The sequence below is a fragment of the Nyctereutes procyonoides genome, unplaced genomic scaffold (assembly GCF_905146905.1).
Source record: "Nyctereutes procyonoides isolate TBG_1078 unplaced genomic scaffold, NYPRO_anot_genome, whole genome shotgun sequence".
Classification (NCBI taxonomy): Eukaryota; Metazoa; Chordata; class Mammalia; order Carnivora; family Canidae; genus Nyctereutes; species Nyctereutes procyonoides.
Window position 1 is genome coordinate 5,246,243 of NW_026575124.1, and position 24,798 is coordinate 5,271,040.

The 24,798-nt window shown below is 65.8% G+C and overlaps 1 protein-coding gene across 5 annotated transcripts in view; it reads left to right on the top strand.

The window, feature by feature from the left end:
- The window catches only part of PDE1B (phosphodiesterase 1B), a 28,992-nt gene extending 4,522 nt beyond the window's left edge, over nt 1-24,470 (top strand). The window contains exons 1-15 of one of the 5 annotated variants that reach the window (XM_055337214.1): nt 7,605-8,081; nt 13,844-13,957; nt 14,588-14,770; nt 14,897-14,963; nt 15,261-15,377; nt 17,434-17,574; nt 17,923-18,023; nt 18,114-18,239; nt 18,345-18,446; nt 20,592-20,712; nt 20,987-21,068; nt 21,327-21,435; nt 21,772-21,902; nt 22,365-22,483; nt 22,721-24,069. In XM_055337214.1, the coding sequence (XP_055193189.1) occupies nt 8,029-8,081; nt 13,844-13,957; nt 14,588-14,770; nt 14,897-14,963; nt 15,261-15,377; nt 17,434-17,574; nt 17,923-18,023; nt 18,114-18,239; nt 18,345-18,446; nt 20,592-20,712; nt 20,987-21,068; nt 21,327-21,435; nt 21,772-21,902; nt 22,365-22,468 (1,551 nt within the window). In that variant the 5' untranslated portion in view covers nt 7,605-8,028 and the 3' untranslated portion in view covers nt 22,469-22,483; nt 22,721-24,069. Of the gene's footprint in view, nt 1-7,604; nt 8,082-11,336; nt 11,477-13,843; nt 13,958-14,587; nt 14,771-14,896; nt 14,964-15,260; nt 15,378-17,433; nt 17,575-17,922; nt 18,024-18,113; nt 18,240-18,344; nt 18,447-20,591; nt 20,713-20,986; nt 21,069-21,326; nt 21,436-21,771; nt 21,903-22,364; nt 22,484-22,720 lie in introns of those variants that run through there. The other 4 variants (XM_055337216.1, XM_055337213.1, XM_055337212.1 and 1 more) reach the window with 4 other exon arrangements.
- The last annotated feature ends 328 nt before the right edge of the window (nt 24,471-24,798 follow it).

A 24,798-nucleotide genomic window follows, 5' to 3' on the forward strand; every position in this document is an offset into this window, starting at 1 on the left:
CATTCCTGCCTAATCTTTTCCTTTGGCGGAGTGGGCCGGGGGCTTCACACGCGCGGGAATCCTTTCTCCCAGGATGCCACAAGCATCACTTTCTTCCCCCTGCCCCGGTTCCTCCTGGAATTTTACAGACAGGACTCCCTTTTCCTTTGGGATGGTGTGCACGCAGTCCCTTCCTCTCCTCCTCTCCTCACATGGTACTGAGGACTCCCGAGGGCTCGGCCACTTGTCCCAAGCTGTGGCTCAAGGTCATTACAGCTGAGCGGGAGCAAGGGCCCAGCTGGGGGTTATTCTGGCTCGTCTTTGTTTTAACCGAGTCTAGTGCGGAACCTGAAACGGAACAGGCACTCGAGAAACGCCGTTTCTCACAAAGGGGTGAGCAAATGACTTCACGGTCACCCGTGTCTGTGACGCCGAGCCCAGGTGTGGCTCTGATTCTGCGGTGCGCGTGCTCCTGTTCGTGGGCGGAGGGGGGCGGGTCGCAGGAGATGGGGGGGAAATGGAAGAAAAGGAGGCCGTGTTGCCTTCTGAGAGGCTGATGTTCAAAAGGCACGGGGGGTGGGGGGGGGGGGGTGGGGGGGTGAGGACTCAGGCCGGAGCCTGGAGCTGAAGGAGTTACAGACGGGACACGCAGCCGTTATGTGGACGTGTGCACGACACGCGTCAGGATGAAGCCGCGGATGCCTGGCACGTACACATACGTGTCTGGGTGAAGGTCGGCGTGCGGGCGGGGGACAGCTTGCGGCCTCGGAGCTCCGTGACGACATCTCTGTGTTCAGGCTTATGAATGGCACAAGTGACGGGAAGTGTGTAGGGGAGGCCTGCGCGCACCCGGGCACCTGAGCCCGTCCCATGCGTGGACGAGAGGATGTGCGTGGCCCTGTGTGTGGACTCCGACTTCGTGTTCCCACGTCTTGGAGCCACGGAGTGTCTCCGAGTCTCAGTTCCTCACTGGATGCCTCGCGTAGGAGAGCGAGTCTTAAATGATAAAGTCTAGAGTGTCTTCCGCCCTGGAGAGCTTGCTCCCTGGGAGGCGGGGGGTGGGGGTGGGGAGGGAATGAGAGGCTCGGAGGGGAGACCGATAAAGACCAAGAGGCAGGGCTGTCGACTGCCCAACAGATTTGAGGCCTGGTGTCTGGGCCACCACTCTGGGGAGTCCCGTTGACCGGGCGCCGTCTGGAGGGGCGGGGCGGGTGTCTGCGCCTGGAGAGCCAAAGGCTGAGGGGGGCTACCTGCAAAGGATGTGCACTGAGGTCGGAGGAAAAAGGAAGGACTTGCCCCTGTCACCCCTTTCCGCGGTGGTCAGACCCCAGGGGAGAGGGCGGCTGCAGCTCTAGGCCCTGGTGGGCGCGGGGAGCCCAGGGGCTGCCACTGGTGAATCTGGGAATGTCGGAGAAACTGTCCCCGGGCATCGATCCAGAGTGTCTGGGCCTTGGGGGGGACATGAGCAGGGATGCCGCGTGCTGCTTTGGAGAATCTCAGAAGTCCCTTAGGACCCAAACCCAAATGTCATTTTGTTGGCCCAGAAGCCCCAGGAGGCCAGTTAGAAAGACCGAGAGAGGAAACTCCACCGTGGAGGTTGCACCTGTTACTTTTGACGGGAGGCAGGTGAGGTGGCTCGGGGTGGGTTGCGCTGGCCCTGGGAGACCCGCGGGAGACCCGCGGGAGAGGGAGAGGCTGGACTTCCCTGGAGCCCTGCACCTGCCCGCGGCCCAGGGAGCTCCTGAAGTCTATGAGGTGAGCGGCCGTCGCCTACCTTCCCCTCCTTTCTGGCCGCTCCCCCACGAGCGGGGACCTTTGAAGCGCATCTTTCCCTCTCCTTTGAGTCTCTCCAGGAATCCAGGGTTTGTTTCCCGCCTCTCTGCTCCCTCTGCTTTCCGGTCTCTGGTTTTTCTTGCACCCTTGCTCCCCGTCCCTCTCCTCTGTTCCCATCTTTCCCTGCTGGGCTGCAGTTGCTCTTCTCTTGTCCCACTTCCTCCCTCCCTATTCCTTTGGACGTGGCCTCTTTGGCCTTCCCTGCTCCCACCCCGCACCCCTTTCTCAGCTTGGCCTGGAGCCAGGAAATGCCTGGGGCCTCCGCGCCCCCCCCCCCCCCCCGTGTGATGCTGGCAGCACAGGGTGAGGCACAGGGTGTCTGCGACCCCCGGAGGATTCCTTCTGCAAGGCCTTTCTTTTGCCTTCTCCGTGACCTCACCTCCCAGCCGCCCTGGGGAGGAAGCCAAGTCATTGCCTTCTGCTCTCTGGGGGCTCGTCTTCTCAGGTGCGGAAGCTGGGTAGCTATTTTCCAGCTCAGGATAGCAGCAGAGGAAAAGGGACAAAACCAGGGCAGCAGGTGGGGTGCAGGTGAGGTCCCCGAGAGACTGGGAGTTGTTAGATAATGAGATGGTCCCCTCCGGGAGGAAGACGTAAGGGTCCTGGGGAACTGGGAGGGCACGGGGGGGGGGGGGGGGGGCTGACTGGGGCAAAGATCGGAATCGAGGGGGAAGGAGGCTCCTGGGAAGGGGAAGGGAAGCGAGTGAGTTGTTGTCCTCCGTACAGGGGGTCCCTGCTGGCCGTGCTCTTGCGGCTCTGTCCCGAGCCCCCCCATCCCGCACCTGCTCCTCTCCCCTGCGCTCCCGCTGCATCTGTGTGGCTCTGGGAAGGAAACATCAGGTTCGGATTCTGCGTCAGCATCCCAGACCTGGCCCGAGTCCACCGAGGGAGCTGTGTCGGGGTCGTGGCGGGGGGGAGGGCAGGGTGGGGCCTGGGGGGCCTGGGGGGCCCTGGGGCTGGAGAAGAGCTGGGAAGGGGTGCTGCAGGTGGTGCTGCTGGGCGCAGCCGGGTTCCTGGGCCGGTGGATTCCGCAGCTGCAGAGAAGTCAGCTTTGCCAACAGCTACTGTGGCTGCAGTGGCAGGATCAGGCTGCCAGCTGGCGTTGGCCCCGTGCGGTGTTGGGAAGGGAGCTCGGCCTCCAGGGGGCTTCGTGGTTCTCCCGCGGGCAGGACCTGGGGCTAGAGCAGCGTCGTCTTCATCAGCCCTTGCGTGTCGGTGCAGCACCATCCCCCTAGCTCTCCATGCCCACCGCCTTTGGAAACTTCTGGGGCCTGGGCTGAGCGAGCACACGTGCCAGCAGTGTTGCCAGGCTCCCTGAACCCTCGCTGTGTCTCTGCTAAGCAGGAGCTTTAGAAATTCCAGTCCTAAAGAAATATCATAAATCACAGTGCACCAGGTTCACCCTAAAGACGTCTTTGTCCTGCTTGTTCTCCTCCTTTCTCGGTTTTTTTTTTTTTTTTGAGTTGCCAAGAAAACTTCCTGTCGTTTTAATTGCAGCAAGGTGGAGTAAAGATAGACATGCGGGAGAACTTCCTGAAAAGTTCACGGAGGTTAGAACGTGACCTTCCTCTGATGAAGGAGAAAGCCGCCCTCCTCCCTTTAGCGTCAGGGTATAGGGGCGAGTTGGGCAGGCAGCGAGCTAGTCAGAGAGGGTGACCTTGCCCCCGGCAGCCGGACCCCGACATCCGACATCCGACAGGCTAGGGCCTCCAACCCGGCGGGAATCCGAGAGCCATAGAATGTTAGCAGAGGGGGAAGGTGCTGCCCAGGGACGGCTGGTCGGGTGGGGCCGGGGCTGGGGCCCGCCTGCTGCCGTGCACACGCTTGTGCGGCTCCCGCCACACCTGCCGCCAGTCCCCCAAGCTTCGCCTCCCTCTCCCGTCCCAGGCCGCCTCCAACATCTGCTGGGCCCCCGGATGCCGGCGTCCGTCCGCTGGAGCATGTGCTGGGTGCGCTTTGGAGGCCGGTCGGCGGTCGGCGGTCGGTGGTTGGCGGTCGGTGGTCGGTGGTGGGGGGTGGCAGTTAAGGAGCAGAGGGGAGCAGAGCAGGGAGGGGGCACGGGGACGCGGGAGCCCGAGGACCCTCTTCTGCGCTGCGTCCAGTCCTGGGGGCCTCCTGTCTCCCCAGCCTCCCCTGGACTTTCTTGCCCCCCCCAGTCCCTCCCTCTCGTAAGGGCTCAGGTCTAAGGCTGAGGGACTCTGGGTGCGGGCCAGGGGCCGGGTATCTGGGGTCCGTAGTCCGGACGAGGCTCAAGCTGTTTGGCCGACCCTGTTCCTCGCTGGGCCGTTGCTAGGCCAGCTTCTGGGCGGGCAGGTTGGGGGGAGCCAGCCACCCCCCCCCCACCTCGCCGCCGTCCTTCCCAGGCCCTCTCCGGGTCTCTCAGGTCTCCCCTCTTTCCCTCTCTGCCCCCTTGTCCCTCCAGCCCCCTCCTCTCCCTCTGCTCTCCCTGTTTCTGTCCTTCCCACCCGTCCTCCATCCCCCGCCGCCCCCCTCTGTCCGGGCCCCCCCCCATGGCGCCCCGGCTCTGCCACCAGGGGGGCTATTTTTAATTCTGGAGCCACCCCCGCCACGGTGCCCAGCCAGCTGCCAGAAGGGAGGCTGCCCGCATAGCAGTGGGAAGCAGGGGGTGAGGGGAGCGGCGGGGCCGGGCAGGGGGAGGGCGTTCCGGGGGCTCTGCGCGTCCCCCCTCCTTCTTCCACTGCCCCGTGGCCGCTGTGGGATAAGGAGCCAGGGACGAGCCCTAGACATCCAGAGAGGTGGCGGCAGGGTCACCGGGGCGCTTCCACCCCAGAGGTCCTGGGTACGAGGGTTCATGGAGGACCCGCCGTTTGCTGAGCGGACTAGTTGGACGAGGAGTCACCTGTGGCATTGACGCATCGCTTCATGGCTCCCAAGGGGCTCTCGTGCGACCTCGGCGGGTCCTTGTGTGCATTCTGTGAAGCACATACTATTTTCCCATTTCATAGACAAGGAAATGGGCTCCGCGCGTCCTGCCCAGGGTCACACATGATGATAGTCTAGGCAGAAGTCTTCTGATTTTATTTGTTTTTTAAAGATTTTATTTATTTATTCATGATAGACATAGGGGGAGAGAGAGAGGCAGAGACACAGGCAGAGGGAGAAGCAGGCTCCATGCAGGGAGCCTGACGCCGGACTCGATCCCGGGACCCCGGGGTCACGCCCTGGACCAAAGGCAGATGCTCAGTCGCTGAGCCCCGCAGGCGTCCCAAGTCTTCTGATTTTAGTTCATGTCCTCTTTCCCCTGGATTTAGGTGATTTCTTTGGTTCTTTCGATTTCTGAGATTTTGGCACCTTGAGATCAGCTGGTGAATCCCTTCCCCAGCCCCTCCCCTCCACCCCACCCCCACCTACACCCCACTGCCACCCCCTGTCCTGCACCGTCCTGCTCTGACCAGAGGCGGGGTCACCTATCCCCACTCCTATTCTTCAGGGCGCTTGGGAATGCTGGGCCTGGGCCTGGGCCTGGGACGGAGGCATTATGGTCGTGCTCCTTGCTATTTTTAAACTAGATTTTTAGGCTAAAGGCAAACCCATGCTGGACTCTGCTGGGGTCACCCCACGTCCGCCCCGCCTCCCACCCCGGCTGGGACACAAGTGTGGTGTGTGTGTGTGTATGCGCGGGTGAGTGGCTGTGAGCGAGATTGTTTTCCCCGGGAAGGGCTAGTGGCCGGCCGGTATCCTTCCTTGTTAGGGACGGTTAATAACGGTCATAGGCTGGGATGAGCTCGTATGGGGTGCATGCGGGGACGATGCAACACGTATTGTGTGGGGTGACGTGGCGAGCCGTCGTTTGTCCAGCCGGCTTTTGGTTCTGTTGGGCAGGAGGGCAGAGGGATGGACAAGGTGTCATCTCCAAGGCTTTTCTAGTCTAAGACGTCTCCGCTTGCGGTGGGTGGGTTGAGGTTAGTGCCTGCTTGAGGTGGGGGGGCCTGGACTGAGGGCCTGGAGTGAGCCGAGGGAGGGGGGCGGCCCTGGCTCGCGATTGTTGGCGTTTCAGGCTGTGCAGGCCGTCGGCAGCTGGCCACCCCCCCCCCACCCCCCGCACTCCTCCCCTCTCCCCAGCCCTCCAGGCAGGCGTGGCCACCAACAGGCCAGGGGCTTGTCCCTCACCCCCCACCCCAGGGCTCTGACTCTGGGCCTAGTCCTTTTTCTCTAAAACCGCTACCGTGTGTGTGTGTGTGTGTGTGTGTGTGTGTGTGTGTGTGTGTGTGTTGGGAGCGCTGAGAAAATGAGAGGGACGCGGGGGGGGGGGGGCTTCCTTTCTTCCTGCTTCGTGGCTACAGGAGTTCACTGGAGAACAACTTGTGGGTGTTTAACCTCCGCTCCTGCCGCTCCTGCCGTTGCTGTCCAAGCCCACTTCCACTTGTCCCGGGTCGCAGGGAGGCTGAGAAACAGCAGGTTCCCGAACTTCATTTGTTTATCATCCTTCACGGCTTTGGCACAGCGACAAGCTTTTTAAATTTCTCTCCGCTTTTCGGGGACGGCAGTGGGGAGGAAGACTTCCCGTCGTAAAATCCTGGCTCTTGGTCTGTTTCTTCTCTTCCCCCTTTCTCCTGTCACCCCCCCCCAACCCCCCGCCCCCCCCACACCCTCCCGTCCACACCCTCCTGTCTGCATTCTCCTGTCTGCACCCTCTTGTCTGTACCCTCCTGGCTGGACCCTCCCAGCCGGACCCTCTGGGACCCTCCCATCTGCACCCTCCTGGCCTAGACCGTCCTGTCTGGACCCTCCTGTCTGCACCATCCTGGCTGGACCCTTCCGTCTGCAACCTCCTGGCCCAGACCCGTCTGCACCCTCCCAGCCCAGACCCTCCCGTCTGCACCCTCCTGTCTGCACCTTCTTGGCTGGACCCTCCTGTCTGCACCCTCCCAGCCCAGACCCTCCCGTCTGCACCCTCCTGTCTGCACCTTCTTGGCTGGACCCTCCTGTCTGCACCCTCCTGGCTGGACCCTCCTGTCTGCACCCTCCCGGCCTGGACCCTCCTGTCTGCACCCTCCTGTCTGGCACCCTCCTGGCCCGGACCCTCCCGTCTGCACCCTCCCGGCCTGGACCCTCCTGTCTGCACCCTCCCGGCCCGGACCCTCCCATCTGCACCCTCCTGTCTGCACCCTCCCAGCCGGACCCTCCCGTCTGCACCCTCCCGTCTGCACTCTCTGGTCTAAACCGTCCTGTCCACACCCTCCCGGGCCTCCTGGGCCCGACCGGGAGGAAGGAGCTTGGTCCACGGGTGTGCAGCTTGCAGCGCTCGCCCCCGCCCACCCGCCCCCTTAGCCCCGCCCCACCCGCCCCCTTAGCCCCGCCCCACCCATTCAGTCCCAGCCCTAGCCCCGCCCCTAGCCCCTCCCCTCCGTAGCCCCGCCCCGCCCCGGCTGACCAATCGCGGGCCCGATGCGCCTGGCTTGGTGACGTCACCCCAGGCCCCTCGGGCCCACCTCGCGGGGAGCCCCTCCCGTCCCCCACCTGGGCGGGGGCAGAGCCTGGAGGCCGAGCCCGGGCGTCCCACCGCGTCCGTCCCCCCAGTAACTCCCAGTCCCCCCCAGTCCTGGTTTTCCAGATGCGGAAAGGGGCGGCTGGCAGTGGGAGCGACCTGCCCAACCTCTGGGCCCAGCAGGGGCGCCCCAGGTTCCTTCACGCGGGGCGGGGCGGGGCGGGGGTGGGGCGGTGGGGGGGTGGGGGGGTGGGGGGGTGGGGGTGGGGACCCGGACCCCCTCCCCGGGTCTGGCCTCTTCCTCGCTTCTGTCCTTCCAGGTGGTGAAGGATGCCTGGGGGGGGGCTGGGGGGGCTGGGGGGACCCTGCTTTGGGCCCAGGGGCTCTGCAGGCCTCACCCTGGGGCGGACTTGCCCTCCCGCAGTTCGGGGAGGCCCTGGCCCCGCACCGCACTAGCCCCCGCTCCCGGGAGGAGCCCCACCTCCTCGGAGCAGGGGGCCGGACTGTGCTATTTCTGTCCTTTCTGGGATTCTTCTGAGAACAGACTCTTGTTTTCGGTCCGATTCCCGATTCCATGTGAAACTTTTCCCGCGGCCTCTCGCCCCGTTGCTGGGCTGCCTGTCTGGTCTCCCTCTCCTTCCCCCGGAGGAGCCAGTAGCTCGGTCCTGCGGAGATCTGCAAGTTGGGCCCTGGAGGGGGCCCTTCCCTGCAGGGGCCCTGGGGCCCCCGGGGCGGATTTGGGTGCTCTGGAGTAGGACGCCTTGATTCCCATGGCAAACCCTGTTCCTGTGCAGAGGAGCCACCTCCAGGGCCCCATCCTCAGGTAGGCACCAGGGCCGAGGAGGGGGAGGGCAGGAGGAGGTCAGGTCGCCTGGGGTCACCGCCGGCAGGAGGAGGGGGATCGAGACCTGGTCCTCACGTGCTGCGTGCACCTGTGCCCACTTCTCCCCTTTCTGTCTTGCCCTTCCCTCTGTCCTCCCATTCCCATCTCCCTTTCCTTTGAGCTGCTCCCTCTTGCCCGTGGCAGGCAGGCGACCTGGCTGTGACCACCCGCCTTCTCTCCTTCCTCACCCCGGCATCCGTGGGACCTCACATTCCTCTGAGATCTCCTCATCGGGGCTAAGAGCCCCAAAGGGAATCAGATCCTTCTCCCAACGCCTAGCCCTGGGCCTTGAGGCTGCTCTGTCCGAAGCCCCCCACTTACCCTGGCCTTCTAGGAGTGTGGGTGCGGGAACTAGTACCGGGGGCTTTGGAAACTGCCAGATCATCAGCCGTGATGATCCAAAGAGACGAACTGGTGGGGGAGCTGAGCTCCCCTGGGGCGCTGGGATCATGCCTACCCCAGCCTCCCCTTCCTGCGTGCTGCCTGGAGCTGGGGCGGACTGATGCTTTCCAGGGGTCAGGGTCTGAGGCTGTTCCCAGGCTGCAGGGGCTGGGGGGGGGGAGGGAAGGGGAAAGAAGTGGGTGTGGTGGGACAGGGCTAGGGCTGCAGGTGGAGGGGTTGTTGCGGAAGCTTCCAGTTTTCCTTCGGCCTGGGTGAGGACCTGCCCCCGGCAGGGGAGTAGCACTTGCTGCAGAAGAAAGTGAGGGGAGGCCGGGCCTGGGTCTGGGGAGCTCCCAACTCTGAAGGACTTGAGAACCGGAGCGGCCACTGCCCGGCGGGAGAGGGAGCAGCTGCAGCTGCCCGGGTCCAGGTCCAGGTCCCCTTCTTGACTCCCCATTTGTCAAACTTATTGTTTAATCTTTCTTCCCCTCCCTCACCGCTCCGTCTGGTGTCTCGGTCACGCTCGGTTCAGATTTCAACAGGAGCCATAGAAGAGCGAGGTCTCGGGGTGGAGGCTGCAGAGACGCAAGGGGGGGGGGAGGCTGTGTGGAAGGAAGACGGCCACGGCCTCTTTCTTCCCCGGGCTCTCCGTTAGGGTTGCGGAGACCCTGCCTCAGAGATCTCTGGTGAGCTCGGGGAGATAGCCGCCCCTCCCCGCCAGTCTCCCTCCCTCCCTTTTATTTATCTAATGAACCTTCCCCGAGCACGTCCTGTACAGCGGCGGTGGGATAAACAAGCCACTGTCCTAGCATAGGCTGCTCAGGTCTCCCGTGGGCTCAGCACTGCTTGGGGGCAGACGATGGAGTAGGGAGCGGCGACCAAGGGGCCCCCGCCTCGCTCCGAGGGACTTACAGCCTCCAGCTCCTCGGCCCCTCACCTGTCGTGTGCAGTTAGGCCCCTCGGCCCCTCACCTGTCGTGTGCAGTTAGGCCCCTCGGCCCCTCACCTGTCGTGTGCAGTTAGGCCCCTCGGCCCCTCACCTGTCGTGTGCAGTTAGGCCCCTCGGCCCCTCACCTGTCGTGTGCAGTTAGGCCCCTCGGCCCCTCACCTGTCGTGTGCAGTTAGGCCCCAGCGGTGTGAGCGCCGGGCTTGCTGGCGACCAACAGCCACGTTGTGTGACCTTGGGCCAGTCCCTTAACCTCCCTCCTCGGGTGGAGGAGAGATCCTGGCCATTTTCATCGTCCCGCTCCGCCGTTCGGGGGCTTCCTCATCTCGAGCCTCCAGCCACGCTAGACTCCCTCTTCTCCCGCCGGACTTGGGACGGAGAAGGCGGGCGCAGGTGTTGGAAGGCCCTGGCCTGTGAGCTGGGTGGGGCCAGCGCCATCCCGGTCGGTTCATTCCCACTCACGTCACCTTTAGAGAGACCCTCTGTAGGCGTCAGGCCTTTTGCATGCGTTACTTCGTGTATAAGTCATAAAGTAAATAATAGTCCTTATTAACAGCCCTTCACAGGTGGTTTATCATCATCTTCACTGTTTACAGAGGAAGGACAGAGGCCCCGAGGGAAAGGTTCTCCACCGTGGGAGTGCGTGAGAATCACCCCGGGTGGTGGTGAGCGTGTGAGCGTGTTCGCGGATCCGTGGGTCATACCCTTAGGAATTCTGTTCCGTGGGTGTGCAGTGAGGCCTGGGATCTCAGTGTTTCACGAGTATCCCAGGTAGTTCTGGGGCCGGTGATTCTTGAGAGATGCTGAGTGAGAGTTAGTGCTTGCCCCAGGGCGCGGGGCCAGGAGGGATTCCTGCCTCCCAGGCCGGTGCCCGGAGCCGCGGTCCCTGCCCGGGAAATAGGGCTGGCGGGTTCCTCCCAACTCCCGCCCTTCGTGAGGCTAATATGAGACAACGTAGGAGAAACGGCTTTTTAAAATTAAAACCCGGGGCTGGCAGCAGTGTCAGCGACTGCGCGGCTGCGTGCAGATGAGCCGCGTGGGCTCGGCCGCCCGCTGGGGCCTGAGCTGGGCGAGCGTCTCAAGATGTGGGGCGAGAGAGCGCAGAGGAGCTGCGCTGGGTCCAGGGAGGGCTGAGCCACGTGGACCACGAGGGCCGGGGCTTTTCCTCCCTTTTGGGTTGTGTGTCCGCAGCCTCCAGGGCCCCTGGCCACGGGATGGATGGGGGGGCGGGGGCGGGGCCTGGAGGTGCAGGAACCTCTTTGCTCTGCGCCCTCCCTCGGGGCAGCTCTCTGCCCTCTAGTGTGTGGCTTCCGTCCCGCCCCCAGTGGGGCTGCAGCTGGGCCAGGCCTTCGGGAAGCAACACGACCCCCCGCCCGCCCGCCCGGCTTTGTGGGTCAGCAGCTGCCACTCGCAGGTGGTGCAGGTGCTGTGGGATGTCCAGGAGGGGGGCGGGAGGGGGGTCGGAGGCTCAGCCGCTGAAGAGGCTGTGGGTTGTCCCCTTGGTCTGCTGTGCCCCCCTCCCCCCCCGCCCACTTGCACGCACACTGCCAGGTGGCGGCCCCTGGGTGCAGGCTGGCTCTTCCCGGCACCCCCAACCCAAGCTGCTGAGACCCCGCACTCGGGAGCTGCTTGTGTTCAGGAGCGCGTCGTCCTCCCTCCCGACACCCCGACACCCCGGGGACTGACGCCGCCGACTCAGCCTCCGTCCCTGACTCATTCTTTCCTCCCTGACTCATAGGGGGACCTGGGGTTTCTGAAGCTCCTCTCAGTGGGGAAGTGTCGCGGTCGTGGCTCCACTTCAGCCCCGCGTGGGTATTGGGTGGGGCAGGGCGGGGCGGGGGAGGGGGCCGCAGGGGACCGCAACCACCATCGAGTCAGGAGAGTCCTGTTTGCTTCGCGTCGCCTGGGCCCGCCCGCCAGCCGTCCTTTAGGGAGTCTCCCCTTGGTCACCGAGCCCCAGGGATCCTGAGCGTGAAAGAGGAGGCCTTGTCCCCTCTGGCAGGGCATCGGTGAGACCCCTGGCCCCGCCGCACCGCCTGGGCCCTGGGGAGCCGCTGCGGGGCAGGGGTACAGTCAGACGCTGGACGGCATCGGGGAGGCAGGGGTTAATCCTGCTTTGTCCCGGTTGACGGATTCTGGAATCATAATCCATTAGCTCTGCCTGAATAGAGGGAGGCCAGGCGAAAGCGCTCAGATTGCTCTTTGTTCTGTGTCTTCGCATCCCCGTGGGACCCAGGGACGGTGGGGCTGGGGCGGCCTGTGGGTGCGTGGACGTGCGCCCCGCCCCTTCCCAGCCGTGACCGGGGATGTAATGGGAGTATCTTGGGGGCTCCCGACTGCGGAGGACCCCGCTGCTCACTGTCCAGGGGCACAGGGCCGTCCCAGCTCCTGGTCACTCGGGCTGTGAAACACATCGTGCGCAAAACACCACGCGCCGGGCCTGTACCTGCCGCATCCTGCCGCCTTCTAAACAGGGTGGTCAGGAAACACGGGCCGAAGGGAGGTGTGGGGCGACAGGCGGGTGGGGCCGGTGGAGAACGGGACCCGGGGTCAGGGATGTGGGGCGACAGGCGGGTGGGGCCGGTGGAGAAGGGGACCCGGGGTCAGGGATGTGGGGCGATAGGCGGGTGGGGACGGTGGAGAAGGGGACCCGGGGTCAGGGATGTGGGGCGACAGGCGGGTGGGGACGGTGGAGAAGGGGACCCGGGGTCAGGGATGTGGGGCGACAGGCGGGTGGGGCCGGTGGAGAAGGGGACCCGGGGTCAGGGATGTGGGGCGACAGGCGGGTGGGGACGGTGGAGAAGGGGACCCGGGGTCAGGGATGTGGGGGACAGAGGCAGGTGGGGCCGGTGGAGAAGGGGACCCGGGGTCAGGGATGTGGGGGACAGAGGCAGGTGGGGCCGGTGGAGAAGGGGACCCGGGGTCAGGGATGTGGGGGACAGAGGCAGGTGGGGCCGGTGGAGTCAGGGGACCCGGGGTCAGGGATGTGGGGGACAGAGGCAGGTGGGGCCGGTGGAGAAGGGGACCCGGGGTCAGGGATGTGGGGGACAGAGGCAGGTGGGGCCGGTGGAGAAGGGGACCCGGGGTCAGGGATGTGGGGGACAGAGGCAGGTGGGGCCGGTGGAGAAGGGGACCTGGGGTCAGGGATGTGGGGCGACAGGCGGGTGGGGACGGTGGAGAACGGGACCCGGGGTCAGGGATGTGGGGCGACAGGCGGGTGGGGCCGGTGGAGAAGGGGACCCGGGGTCAGGGATGTGGGGCGACAGGCGGGTGGGGACGGTGGAGAAGGGGACCTGGGGTCAGGGATGTGGGGGACAGAGGCAGGTGGGGACAGTGGAGTCAGGGGACCCGGGGTCAGGGATGTGGGGGACAGAGGCAGGTGGGGCCGGTGGAGAAGGGGACCCGGGGTCAGGGATGTGGGGGACAGAGGCAGGTGGGGCCGGTGGAGAAGGGGACCTGGGGTCAGGGATGTGGGGCGACAGGCGGGTGGGGACGGTGGAGAACGGGACCCGGGGTCAGGGATGTGGGGTGACAGGCGGGTGGGGACGGTGGAGAAGGGGACCCGGGGTCAGGGATGTGGGGCGACAGGCGGGTGGGGCCGGTGGAGAAGGGGACCCGGGGTCAGGGATGTGGGGCGACAGGCGGGTGGGGACGGTGGAGAACGGGACCCGGGGTCAGGGATGTGGGGTGACAGGCGGGTGGGGACGGTGGAGAAGGGGACCCGGGGTCAGGGATGTGGGGCGACAGGCGGGTGGGGACGGTGGAGAACGGGACCCGGGGTTAGGGATGTGGGGGACAGAGGCAGGTGGGGCCGGTGGAGAACAGGACCCGGGGTCAGGGATGTGGGGGACAGAGGCAGGTGGGGCCGGTGGAGAAGGGGACCCGGGGTCAGGGATGTGGGGCGACAGGCGGGTGGGGACGGTGGAGAAGGGGACCCGGGGTCAGGGATGTGGGGCGACAGGCGGGTGGGGACGGTGGAGAACAGGACCCGGGGTCAGGGATGTGGGGCGACAGGCGGGTGGGGACGGTGGAGAACTGGACCCGGGGTTAGGGATGTGGGGCGACAGGCGGGTGGGGACGGTGGAGAAGGGGACCCGGGGTCAGGGATGTGGGGAGATGGAGGCAGGTGGCTGGGCGGGGTCGGGGGACCCGGGGTTAGACTTGGGGGTCGGCAGTGTCCGACAGGCAGGGGTAAGAGCCCAGCACGAGCCGCGCCAGCTGCTGTTCCTCCTGCTGTCGGGCAGAGAGGATTGTGGGAGACTGAGGCACCTCCAGGGGTCGGGCTCTCGGGCCCAGGTCGTGGCGCCTAAGTGCACCCCCCGTCCCCATCCCCGTCCCCGACCCCGTCCCCATCCCCGTCCCCCGTCCCCGCCCAGGCTGCGCTACATGGTGAAGCAGCTGGAGAACGGGGAGGTCAACATCGAAGAGCTGAAGAAGAACCTGGAGTACACGGCGTCCCTGCTGGAGGCCGTCTACATAGACGAGACGCGGTGAGAGGCGCCCCGGGGGCGGGGATGGGGTCCGGGGTCCGGGGTCCGGGATGGGGGGGACAGGGGGCCCGGAGGGGACACAGGTCAGCGAGGGACGGAGGGACGGGGCACGGGGGGACGGGCTCCGCGGTCTGGCCAGCCCCACGCCCTGCAGCGCCCTGCCCCCGGGGGGTGGGGGGGGCCGTGGCCCGCGTGGCCCGTGAGCTCTCGCGTGAGTCGGGGCCTGTGTCCTCGTGAAACACGGTGCCCCGGCGGATGGTGTGGAGCCTTCGCACTGGGTGTGATGCCTCGCGTGTGTTTGCTAAAGGAAAACGAATCATTCAGAGGAATCCCCCGCCTTCCCTCGGACTTTAACGCGGCCGCTGGACGCGGCCAAATCGCTTTTCCGTGGCGGCGTCCGACCCCCGGGGGCACCTGCGCCAGGGTGTGCCTGGGCCCGGGGTGCGCCGCTCAGGCCGGGCGGCTTCGGTCCTGGAGGCATCAGAGGGACAGAAATAAAGAGAACAACAGGGCCGGGGCCGGGGCTGGGGCCGGGGGGGGGGGGTGCTCCCGAGCTGTGGGTGCGGCCGGGTGCAGCGTCCTTAGGTGGGGGAGCAGCCTAGGGACGCGGGACTCTCCTCGGGGCCTCAGGCAAATCTTGGACACGGAGGACGAGCTGCAGGAGCTGCGGTCGGACGCGGTGCCGTCGGAGGTGCGGGACTGGCTGGCGTCCACCTTCACCCAGCAGGCCCGGGCCAAGGGCCGCCGCGCCGAGGAGAAGCCCAAGTTCCGGAGCATCGTGCACGCCGTGCAGGCCGGGATCTTCGTGGAGCGGTGAGGCTTGCCCGAGCCGGCCTCCCTCTGCCCCGGCCGTGCCCCCGGCCCCGGAGCCCCCCGCAGCCCCGCCGATGAGACCCCGGCTCGCGGACCCTCATGCCCGGCCTCTGCGTCTGCCCCCAGGATGTTCCGGAGAACGTACACGTCCGTGGGCCCCACCTATTCCACTGTGGTCCTCAACTGTCTCAAGGTGACTGATCCCCGGGTTTCTGGGGAAGAGGGGAAGGTTGGGGGAAGGCAGGGGCATTGGGACTTCCCGACTCTATGGGGGCCCGGTTGCCTTCCCCGCCACCCGTCATTCCCGCGTTGCCCCAAACCACGTGTGCGCCCTCCGCGGGAGCTCGCACCGGCCACTGTCTGGGGGGACAGGCCCGCCGCCCAGGGGTCTGCAAACGCCGGGAGTCCTCGTGAAGCCGAGGGCAAGCCTGCTGCCCCGGGAGGCTCCCTCCGTGGGAGGCTCCCCGCCCAGCCCGTCGTGTCTCCCCAGAACCTGGACCGCTGGTGCTTCGACGTCTTCTCCCTGAACCGGGCAGCAGATGAGCACGCCCTGAGGACCATTGTCTTCGAGTTACTGACTCGCCATAACCTCATCAGCCGCTTTAAGGTTGGGCAGCCCCCGGCCCTGTTCCTGGGGGGTCTCCGCTCCCATCACTCCTGTTCCAGAAGGTCCCCGGCACACGGGGCCCCCTGCCCAGCCTTTCCGTCACCCGCTGCATCCCGGGCCTCGGACTTCACCTGCTGCCCTCTAGGACGAGACTCGGGGCCTGCGAGCATCCGGCCTAGGACCTTGCTCTGTCCCGCTTTGCTTCCTTCCCGGACGTGTCCTCTCCGGGCTGCTTGGGGTTCACCTCCCTGCCTGTTGCCTGTGGACGCCCGGGGCCGAGGGTCCAGATGCTGCTCGCCGGTGCCCCTGGGACCCGCATCTCTCCATTTGTTCCCTGCAGCGGGACGGGGTGGGCCCGGGGTGGGCGGAGGGGGTAACGTCGGTCACCCCCCTCCGTCCCCTCCCCTCTAGTCTCCATCCAAGGGGTTCTAGGGAGGGCATCAGCTCTCGGCAAGGCCGGTAGGGCCGAATGAAGGGGCGGAGGCCGTGTGGACCCCACTGGCTCCTCCGCTGGGCCGGCCACGAAGAATACGGGATTAAAGTCCTCTCCAGATTCTGTGCCGGGAGGGAGTGTCTTTCGGGAATAGGGGCTGGGAAAAGCCACTTCCGCATGGAAAAGCCACTCTCGGGAAGTGCAGGGTGACGGGGCCGAGGAGTCGCGGGGGAATGTGTGGTCAGCGCTTAGGTGGGGGCGGACACGGGCGTCGGGGCGGAGGAAACGTGCGTCCCAAGGGGGCCTTTCTCGGGGGCTTGGGCATCCCCCGCCCTCCGCCTCTGCTTCACCACCACGGGCTCTGGGTGCGTGGGAGCCTTTGCTCGACCCTTGACTCCTCCTTCCACGGCTCCCGCGCAGGTTTCCAGAACTTTCCCGAGGTGCTCCGTTGCGGCTGTCCTCAGTGCCTTCCTGAGGCCTCCCCTTCTGCAGCCTCGTTTTCTTCCTCCCCGTCCCGTCCCCGTCCCGTCCCGTCCCCTCCGGGACAGACCACAGCAGGGCCCTCCTTCCCCCAAGGCTTGCCCCGGCTCATGTTTCTCCAAACGATTCTCAGACACTCTGCAGACACCAGCTTCTCCCAAACTCGCTTCCTTACCTGCAAGGCCTGGTTTTGGAGGCGCCCCCCCCCCCACCTGTGTCAGCCTGGGCTTGGCCGCCCAGTTGGCTGCTCCAGGGCAGGGGGGTGGCCCCCGCTTACTGCCGAGCGCGCCCTGGTGGCCGAGAGGGGAGCCGCCCTGCACGCTCCGCGCGTTCCCTTCCGGGGCACCCGGCCCCTCCCCGGCATCCCTTCCCTTCCCTTCCCTCCCCTCCCCTCCCCTCCCTCCAGGGACACCATGGCAACGCAGAAGCAAGGGCAGTTCTCATGGAAACGGCCCTTTAAAATTCCCTGAATGTGGGGCACAGCCCTGGGGTGGGGGACGGCTGGACTGGCTGGACTTCCGCGTCCCTACGGAAGCCTCCCGAGGTCCCAAACCTGGCTCTCCTCGCAGCCTCAGGAGACCTAGGGGTGATGCAGACGCCTGACCTGTACGGAGGCAGGCCTGCTCCCAGGGCGTATACAGGCGGCGGATAATAGCTGCACAGAGCGCTGGCCCTGGTGCGTGTGCGTGTGCGTGTGCGTGTCGGGGTGGGCACAGGGAAAGCCCTCCTGGACGAGGTGGTGACCCCTGCCTGCCCGGAAAGGCCCCTCCAGGCCCTCTTGCTCTTTCCCCGCCTCTGCCCCCTGCTCCGTGTATTGGACTAGGGCCGGGATGGCCGGAAGACAGGAGGGGAGTTTTCTTAAAAGTCTCCAGGGAAACAGCCGTCGGCACAGCTACTGTTTGGAGAGCACTTACCGGAGTGCCTCGTCCTCGTCTCAGTAAATGCAAGGTCGGGGCATGGTCTTCACTCTGCGACCAAGTCTCAGAGGCCCGTGGCCTGCCCAAGGTCGAGGGCCAGCCGGTGGTAGAGCCAGGGTGCGAGCCGGGTTCACCTGAGGGCGGAGCCGGGGCCTTCTCCGCTGCCCCCGTGTCCCTTGTCCCGCAGACCCCCCACGGGCCGCCGGTTCTCTCCCTCCCGCTGCAGATTCCCACTGTGTTTCTGATGACTTTCCTGGACGCGCTGGAGACGGGCTACGGGAAGTACAAGAACCCTTATCACAACCAGATCCACGCAGCTGACGTCACCCAGACGGTGCATTGCTTCTTGCTCCGCACGGGGATGGTGGTAGGTGCCGGGGATCACCCCTCCCTCTTTTAAGGCCTTACGGCTGCAGGACGGGAAAGCCTAGACTATGCTCCCCTTTCCCTTTGCCTCGCTTTGGCCTCGCAAAGGCTCGAGGGTCAAATCCCCCTTACCCTGGGGAATTCCGGGGCGGACCGTGACTTCAGGGGCCGTGCTCCTGCTGGGGTGTGTGCTGGGAGGCGGCGGGCGGGTTTGAGGTTGGCAAGAGGGAGCTGAGGAGCTGCCGGCTTAGCCCAAGAGCGGGCCTAGGCCGAGAGGTGCGGCCCGGGCTGCAGGCCTTCGGGCAGTGGCGGCCCCGGGCAGGCCCCTCACGCCGCCCCTCTGTCCCAGCACTGCCTGTCGGAGATCGAGATCTTAGCCATCATCTTCGCTGCGGCCATCCACGACTACGAGCACACAGGCACCACCAACAGCTTCCACATCCAGACCAAGTGAGGGGGCGGCTGTGGCCGGGGCAAGAGGGGCCGAGCGGGGTGGGCGAGGCGGCTCACGGGGGCCGCTCGGGGGCCTTGGCTCTGCAGGTCCGAGTGCGCCATCCTGTACAACGATCGCTCGGTGCTGGAGAACCACCACATCAGCTCCGTCTTCCGAATGATGCAGGATGATGAGATGAACATTTTCATCAACCTCACCAAGGATGAGTTTGTGTGAGCCGAAGGCGGGAGTGGGCGACCTGGAGGGACCCCGCCGCCCGGGCCTCCTGCCAGCCGGGGCTGAGGGGGCTGACGGCTTCTCTGGTTCTGTCGGTGCAGAGAGCTACGGGCCCTGGTCATCGAGATGGTGTTGGCCACGGACATGTCCTGCCATTTCCAGCAAGTGAAGTGCATGAAGACGGCCTTGCAGCAGCTGGAGAGGTGGCGCCTGGTGGGGTGTGGCCGGGGCAGGGCCGGGGTGCGGGCTGTGTGACTCGGGGGCGCACGCGTGGGGAACTGCTGTGCCAGGTCTTTAGCTGGATGGAGAAGCTCTCCTGGCTCCAGGTGTCTGAGCCCATCTCCGCGCCTCCGCGCGGCCCTGGGGTTACGTGCGGCCCCCTGGAGAGCCGCCGGGCTGGGAGTCGGAGGTGGGCCTTCTCGCTGCTGCTGCTGCTGCGGGGCAGCCTCACCCTGGAATGCCGGGAAAACCCGGCAACCTTTCTGGCCTCCCCCCCGGCTGCAGGGTGGGCACGGTGGGCGTCCCTGCTGCAGCTGGCCGCCGCTCCTCGCTGGGAGGGCTGGGCAGTCATGCGAGGTGAAAGGAAGAAAGCACAGAACGGGTGCCGCGGTCACGCTGAATGTCGCTTAAAAGTGGGTGGGAGTAGAAAAACGCGTGTGACAGCGAAGAGACCGTGCCTGTGGGTCCTGAAGGTGTGTGTTCACGCACACTGACCCGGGGGACAGCGTGCCGCCTGGCATTGTTGGTGAACGATTAATACTCATAATAATATCGTTATTCTAGGGAACACCCACTCAGCGCCGTGCCAGACACGCTAGTAAATGCTTGTGTGTTGTGTGTCATTGAATTTTCAGAACAACCCTGTGTGGTCAGTTCTGTTACTATCTCCAGTTAGGACTAAGGAGGGTGGAATAGGAAATTTTAAGTGACTTGCTCTGATAGGTACACGGGGATTCGAACCCATGCCCTCTGGTTCTAAGAACTTGGGCTGCTTCCTGTATGTACATGTGTGTGTGCGTGCACGTGTGTACCCGTGTGTGTGCATATCTGCGTGTACCAGTGTGTGCCCGTACTTGTGTGTGTGCGTGCATGCACCTGTGTGTGCACGTGTCTGTGTACGTGTACCTGTGCACATGTGTGTGCATGCATGCGTGCTCATACCTGTGTGCGTGCATGTACTTGTGTGCAGGCACGTGTCTGTGTGTGTGTACCTGTGTGTGCATGCGTGCGTGTACCTATGCAGGTTACCTGTGTGTGTGCACATGTGGGTATCTGCATGCGTGTGCGTGTACCAATGTGCATACCTGTGCGCATGCATGTGTGCTCGTACCTGCGTGTGTGTGCGTGCATGCGTGAGTACTTGTGTACATGTGTGCGTGTACGTGTGCGTGCATGTACTTGTGTGCATGTGCGTATCTGTGCGTATACCTGTGCGCGTGTACCAGTGTGTACCTGTGTACCTGTGCACGTGTATCTGTGCGTGCGTCTGCATGCGTGTACCTGTGTGCGTGTACCTGTGCGTGCGTCTGCATGCGTGTACCTGTGTGCGTGTACCTGTGCGTGCGTCTGCATGCGTGTACCTGTGTGTGCATCTGCTTGTGTGTACCCATGTGCGTGCATGTCTGCGTGTGTGTACGTGTGTGCGTGTGTACGTGTGTGCATGTACCTGTGTGTGCGTATCTGCTTGTGTGTACCTGTGTGTGCACACGTCTGCATGCATGTACCTGTGCGCAGGTACCTGGGTGCGTACTTGCATGGATGCATGCGTGCTCATACCTGCGTGTGCATGCATGTGTACTTGTGTACGTGTGTGCGTGTACCTGTGTGCGTATGCGTGCATGTACTTGTGTGTGTGCGTATCTGTGTGTGTACCTGTGTGTGTGCATGTACGTGTGTGCGTGTACCTGGGTGCGTACTTGTATGCATGCATGCGTGCTCATACCTGTGTGTGTGCGTGCATGTGTGAGTACTTGTGTACGTGTGCCTCTGTGCGTGTGCGTGCATGTACTTTTGTGTGCACGCATCTGCGTGTGTGTACGTGTGTACCTGTGTGTGCGTGCACCTGTGTGTACCTGTGTGCGTGCATGTACCTGTGTGTGCGTGCACCTGTGTGCGTGCATGTACCTGTGTGTGCGTGCACCTGTGTGTACCTGTGTGCGTGCATGCGTGTGCATGTACCTGTGTGTGCGTGTACACGTGTGCCTGGGTGCGTGAGCGCATGCCCGTTGCCCAAGGCTGCTAGAAGGGCCCTGCAGGCAGCCGAGGGCGCGCGGCGGAGGGTGCGGCACCATGCGGGGCTCCCTGCCCTGAAGCTCGCGTGTCCCCGCGTGACCTCCCGCCCCGCCCAGGATCGACAAGCCCAAGGCCCTGTCCCTGCTGCTGCACGCGGCCGACATCAGTCACCCGACCAAGCAGTGGGCGGTGCACAGCCGCTGGACCAAGGCGCTCATGGAGGAGTTCTTCCGCCAGGTAGCCACGCAGCCCCCTGCCCCGGCCCCCCTGCCCCAGCCCTGCAGGTCCCCCCCGTTTGCAGGCCTTCCCACCGGATCCCCAACCCCTGGGGCCACAGGCCCCTCTCCTGTGCCCGGGCCCTAGTGGCGCCCCGCTTGCCCGCCTCCGTTTCCAGGTGGGAGGCCCCGAGGCTCCCCCTCTCCCCAGCACCCCCAGCTCCCTGCGCTGCACCCCGGCCTGGCCTGGTAGTCGGAGGCACCCCCTCCAGCTTCCCCGCCCGGCTCCTCCCCAGGGCGACAAGGAGGCCGAGCTGGGCCTGCCCTTCTCTCCGCTGTGTGACCGCACTTCCACTCTGGTGGCACAGTCGCAGATTGGTGAGTGTCCCTTGTCGCGGGAGGAGAGCGCCGGGCAGGGCGAGGAGGCTCCCCGCGTGGCCACCCTCAGGGCCGGCCTCCCTGCGGAGTGGGCCCGCGCTAGGGCCAGGGGTCCCGGGTGGCGGCCGGGGGTGCACACGCGGGGTCCCAGGGCTCAGCTCGGAGGCTGCCCCGCGGGAACTTCCCAGGCCGGGTCGCCGCGCTTGGCCTGCCACCGTGCGGGGGGGACCTCGCCACCGTGTCCCCGCTGCCCTGCAGGGTTCATTGACTTCATCGTGGAGCCCACGTTCTCTGTGTTGACCGACGTGGCCGAGAAGAGCGTCCAGCCCCTGGTGGATGACGACTCCAAGTCTAAGAACCAGCCCAGGTGAGGGGGGCTGGGGCAGGCAGTCCGGGTTCTGGGGACGGGACAGGGACTCGCGGAGAGCAGGCCTCTCTGCCCACGTCACCCACAGGGCTGGCCGGACAGCCCCCCCCGCCCCCCGAGTTCTGTTGCTCCCACGGCTCTGTCTCTCTTGCCTTTCTGCTCATCTTGTTTTTATTTTCCTTCTAGTAGGGGGGAGGGATGGAGGGGAGGGGGCGAAGTGGAGGGTCCAGGGGCTCCCGGCAGAGGGAGAGGGGACAGGAGCCCCCCGGCCTCCCCCCGGCCCCTTGACTCCGAGGGCTGGGAGGGCTCTTCCGAGCGGCCGGGGGCCTGCTGTAGTTTCCAGTGGCGCCAGCCTTCCCTGGACGTGGAGGTGGGAGACCCCAACCCTGACGTGGTCCGCTTCCGCTCCACCTGGACCAAGTACATTCAGGAGAACAAGCAGAAGTGGAAGGAGCGGGCGGCAAGTGGTGGGTGCCGCTGGCCGGGCGGGGGGCGGAGGGGGCTGTGCGGCGGCGCTCGCGTCCTTTCCCTCCAAGCCCTGGAGCCGCCCTTGGCTCCCAGAGGGGGGAACGGGGCTGATCGGACTTAAGATCACAGGACAGACCTGCTGGCTGACTGGCCCGGACTGTTCTAGACGGGGGACGGGAGACGAGCTAGGAACGGCCGAGCCCCGCGGCCCACGGACCCCATACAAGCTGCGGCCTCCAGTGGGGTCCCGGGAGATGTGGGTGACCTGGGGCCTCGGTCGAGAAAGCTCTTCCTTTGCGTGCGAGTTTTCACAAGGGGGGGACGGCCTGAGTGGGCTCGGAGGTGGCTCATCTTGAAGGCGGGGGAGGCACAGGGGCCCCTGCGTCGCTCCTCGTACCCCTGGGCTTCTGGGGATCAGTGCTTCGCGGTCTGGGCGCAACTTCCTAAACGGCCCCGCGCAGGCGTCACCAACCAGATGTCCATCGACGAACTGTCCCCCTGTGAGGAGGAGGCCCTGCCCTCCCCGGCCGAGGACGAGCACAACCAGAACGGGAACCTGGACTAGCCCGGGGCTGGGCGGGTGAGCCTGTGGGGTGCAGCGGGAGGGGGCGGGCGCAGGGGGGCAGAGGGGAGCAGGCCCAGCCGGGCCGCAGGACACCGTGGCTCAGCAGGGCGGGACGTGCACGCAGCCCCCCGCGGGCAGGGTTTGCCCCACTGTACGGGGTGAGTGGGTGGGTGGGGGGCCCTGGAGAGGGGGCCGCTGGGTCAGGCTGGGGAAGGCACAGACGGGAGCACCGAGGCCGCTCCCCTGTCCCAGGTCCTCAGCGAGTCCCACGTGTTCCACGCCATCAGCACCATCCCTCGGGACCGGCTCCCCCATCTGCTCCAAGGGAGCCTGGAGGCCCAGGAACGCACGACCCACCCGAAGGCCGGACGCCAGAGACTGTGGGGGTGGGGGAGGGCCCCTCCCCACCCGACACCCACTGGGGCGCCCTTTAATTTCCCAGCAGCAAGACTGGGGAACTTCAGGCTCCCAGTGGCCACTGTGCCCGTCCCCCGCCCCCGGACTCCCCCCGCCCCGTGGCCTGAGGGCTGGCTGGGAGAGGGGAGCTCCTCGGAGGCCTCTGGGCCCGGGGGGAGGGTCGGAGACGCCAGCCCCTGGGCCCTCCCCCATCCTTTATGCCTCCAAGTTTCTAAGCAATACATTTTGGGGGTCCCCTCAGCCCCCCCCAGATCTCAGCTGGCAGGTCTGGGTCCCCCTTTCCCTCCCCTGGGAGGGGCTGCAGTAGGATAGGGAGCTGGGGGTTGTCAGAGCCCTGAGCGCAGAGGGGGGACTCGGAGGGGCCTGGGAACGCGGGTGTCGTCTTTACCCCAGCCCTACGCTGCCCCTCCCCGCCCCAGCCCAGCCCCAGCCCAGCCTAATCTTCCTTCCCTCCCAATCTGAAGCGTGGACAGGGGAAGAAGGGAGGCCTTTTGGGGTCCTCAAGAGCTTGGGCTTGGCCTGGGGCCTGGGGCTTGTCGCCTGCCCGGTGTCCTGAGCCCTTTGCCCCCTCCGTCCGCCCCGGCGCCAGGAGGCTCCCATCCGACCAATGTCTGTAAAGTGCTCTGAGGTCTCCCCAGCCAAGCACCCTCAGGGTGTGTCTTAGGCGCACAGGCAGGGGGCGGCCGGTGGGGCCCGGGTGCGGGGAGGCTGAGCTGTGATCCGGGCATCCTGCATTGCTCCCCCTGTTCTGGCCCCTCCCCGGGACGAGCGGGGCAGACGGGAGGGACCCGCCAGGCCTGGGCCCCCGCGTCTCCCCAGGCTCTGGAGCGGCCTCGTCCCAGGACAGGCCCCAGTCCGGGCGGCCGCCCTCCCCCTTCCTGTACATACCACCCTGCACTTGTACAGTGGGCCCTGTGGCGTGACCATATCCACGGTCTCCTCGACCCTGCCCCCCGCCCCCACCCCAAGTGGGGCAGAGACGCATGTGACTCACCCCTGCCCCGGTCTCCCGGAACCCTGCTGTAGCCAGAGATCAATAAAGAAGGGAGACCGCCTGGCTGTGACCGTGTCTGCTGGGTGGGGGCCCACCGAGCTTCTGCCCGGCGCGCGCTCTCTTGAAGCCCAGAAACCCCGGCTGCGGTGCTGTCCCTATTGCGCACGAGGGTGGGCGGCCGCGGGGAGAGCTGGGGTCGGGCGGGGGCACGGAGGAGCACCCGGCACCTGGCACGTCCTGCTCCCCCAGGGCTGCTTCTGTGAGGAAGGCCAGCCTCGCCTCCCGCTTCCCCTCCCCACTGCAGCCCCGGAAAAGTCAAAGCAGCGGGTAGGAGAGGCCTGGCTGCCCCGCAAAGTGTCTTCCCCTGGGCTGGTGTCGTCCAGGACGAGGGACACGGCGGGTCCCGGGTCCTTGAGTCCCAGCAAGGGCCTCTGTGTTCCCAACCACGGTGCTCTCGGCCACCTTGGCTACCAGGTGGGACCCCGGGTGGGCTACCGGGTGGTGGCGGCCTCGGAGCCGGACGGGGTCCCGGCCTGGAGTGCGGAATCACGGAGGCGGGGCAAGGAGGGTCCCCGCGGCACTGACAGGTGCCACGGCCACGGCGAGGGCCCGGGCGCAGCTCCCCCTGCCCAGTCCCACAGAACCCACCTGGGTCCCCCCAAGTCTGGCAGCTGCAGGGCAGCCCCCACCCCCCGCCGGAGGCTGCTTATCTTTCCCTCAACTGAGAGAAGAGAAAAGAGAACCCAGGCCCTTCCTTCCTTCCTTCCTTCCTTCCTTCCTTCCTTCCTTCCTTCCTTCCTTCCTTCCTCCTTCCTTCCTTCCTTCCTTCCTCCCTCCCTCCCTCCCTCCCTCCCTCCCTCCCTCCCTCCCTCCCTCCTTCCTCCTTCCTTCCTTCCTTCCTTCCTTCCTTCCTTCCTTC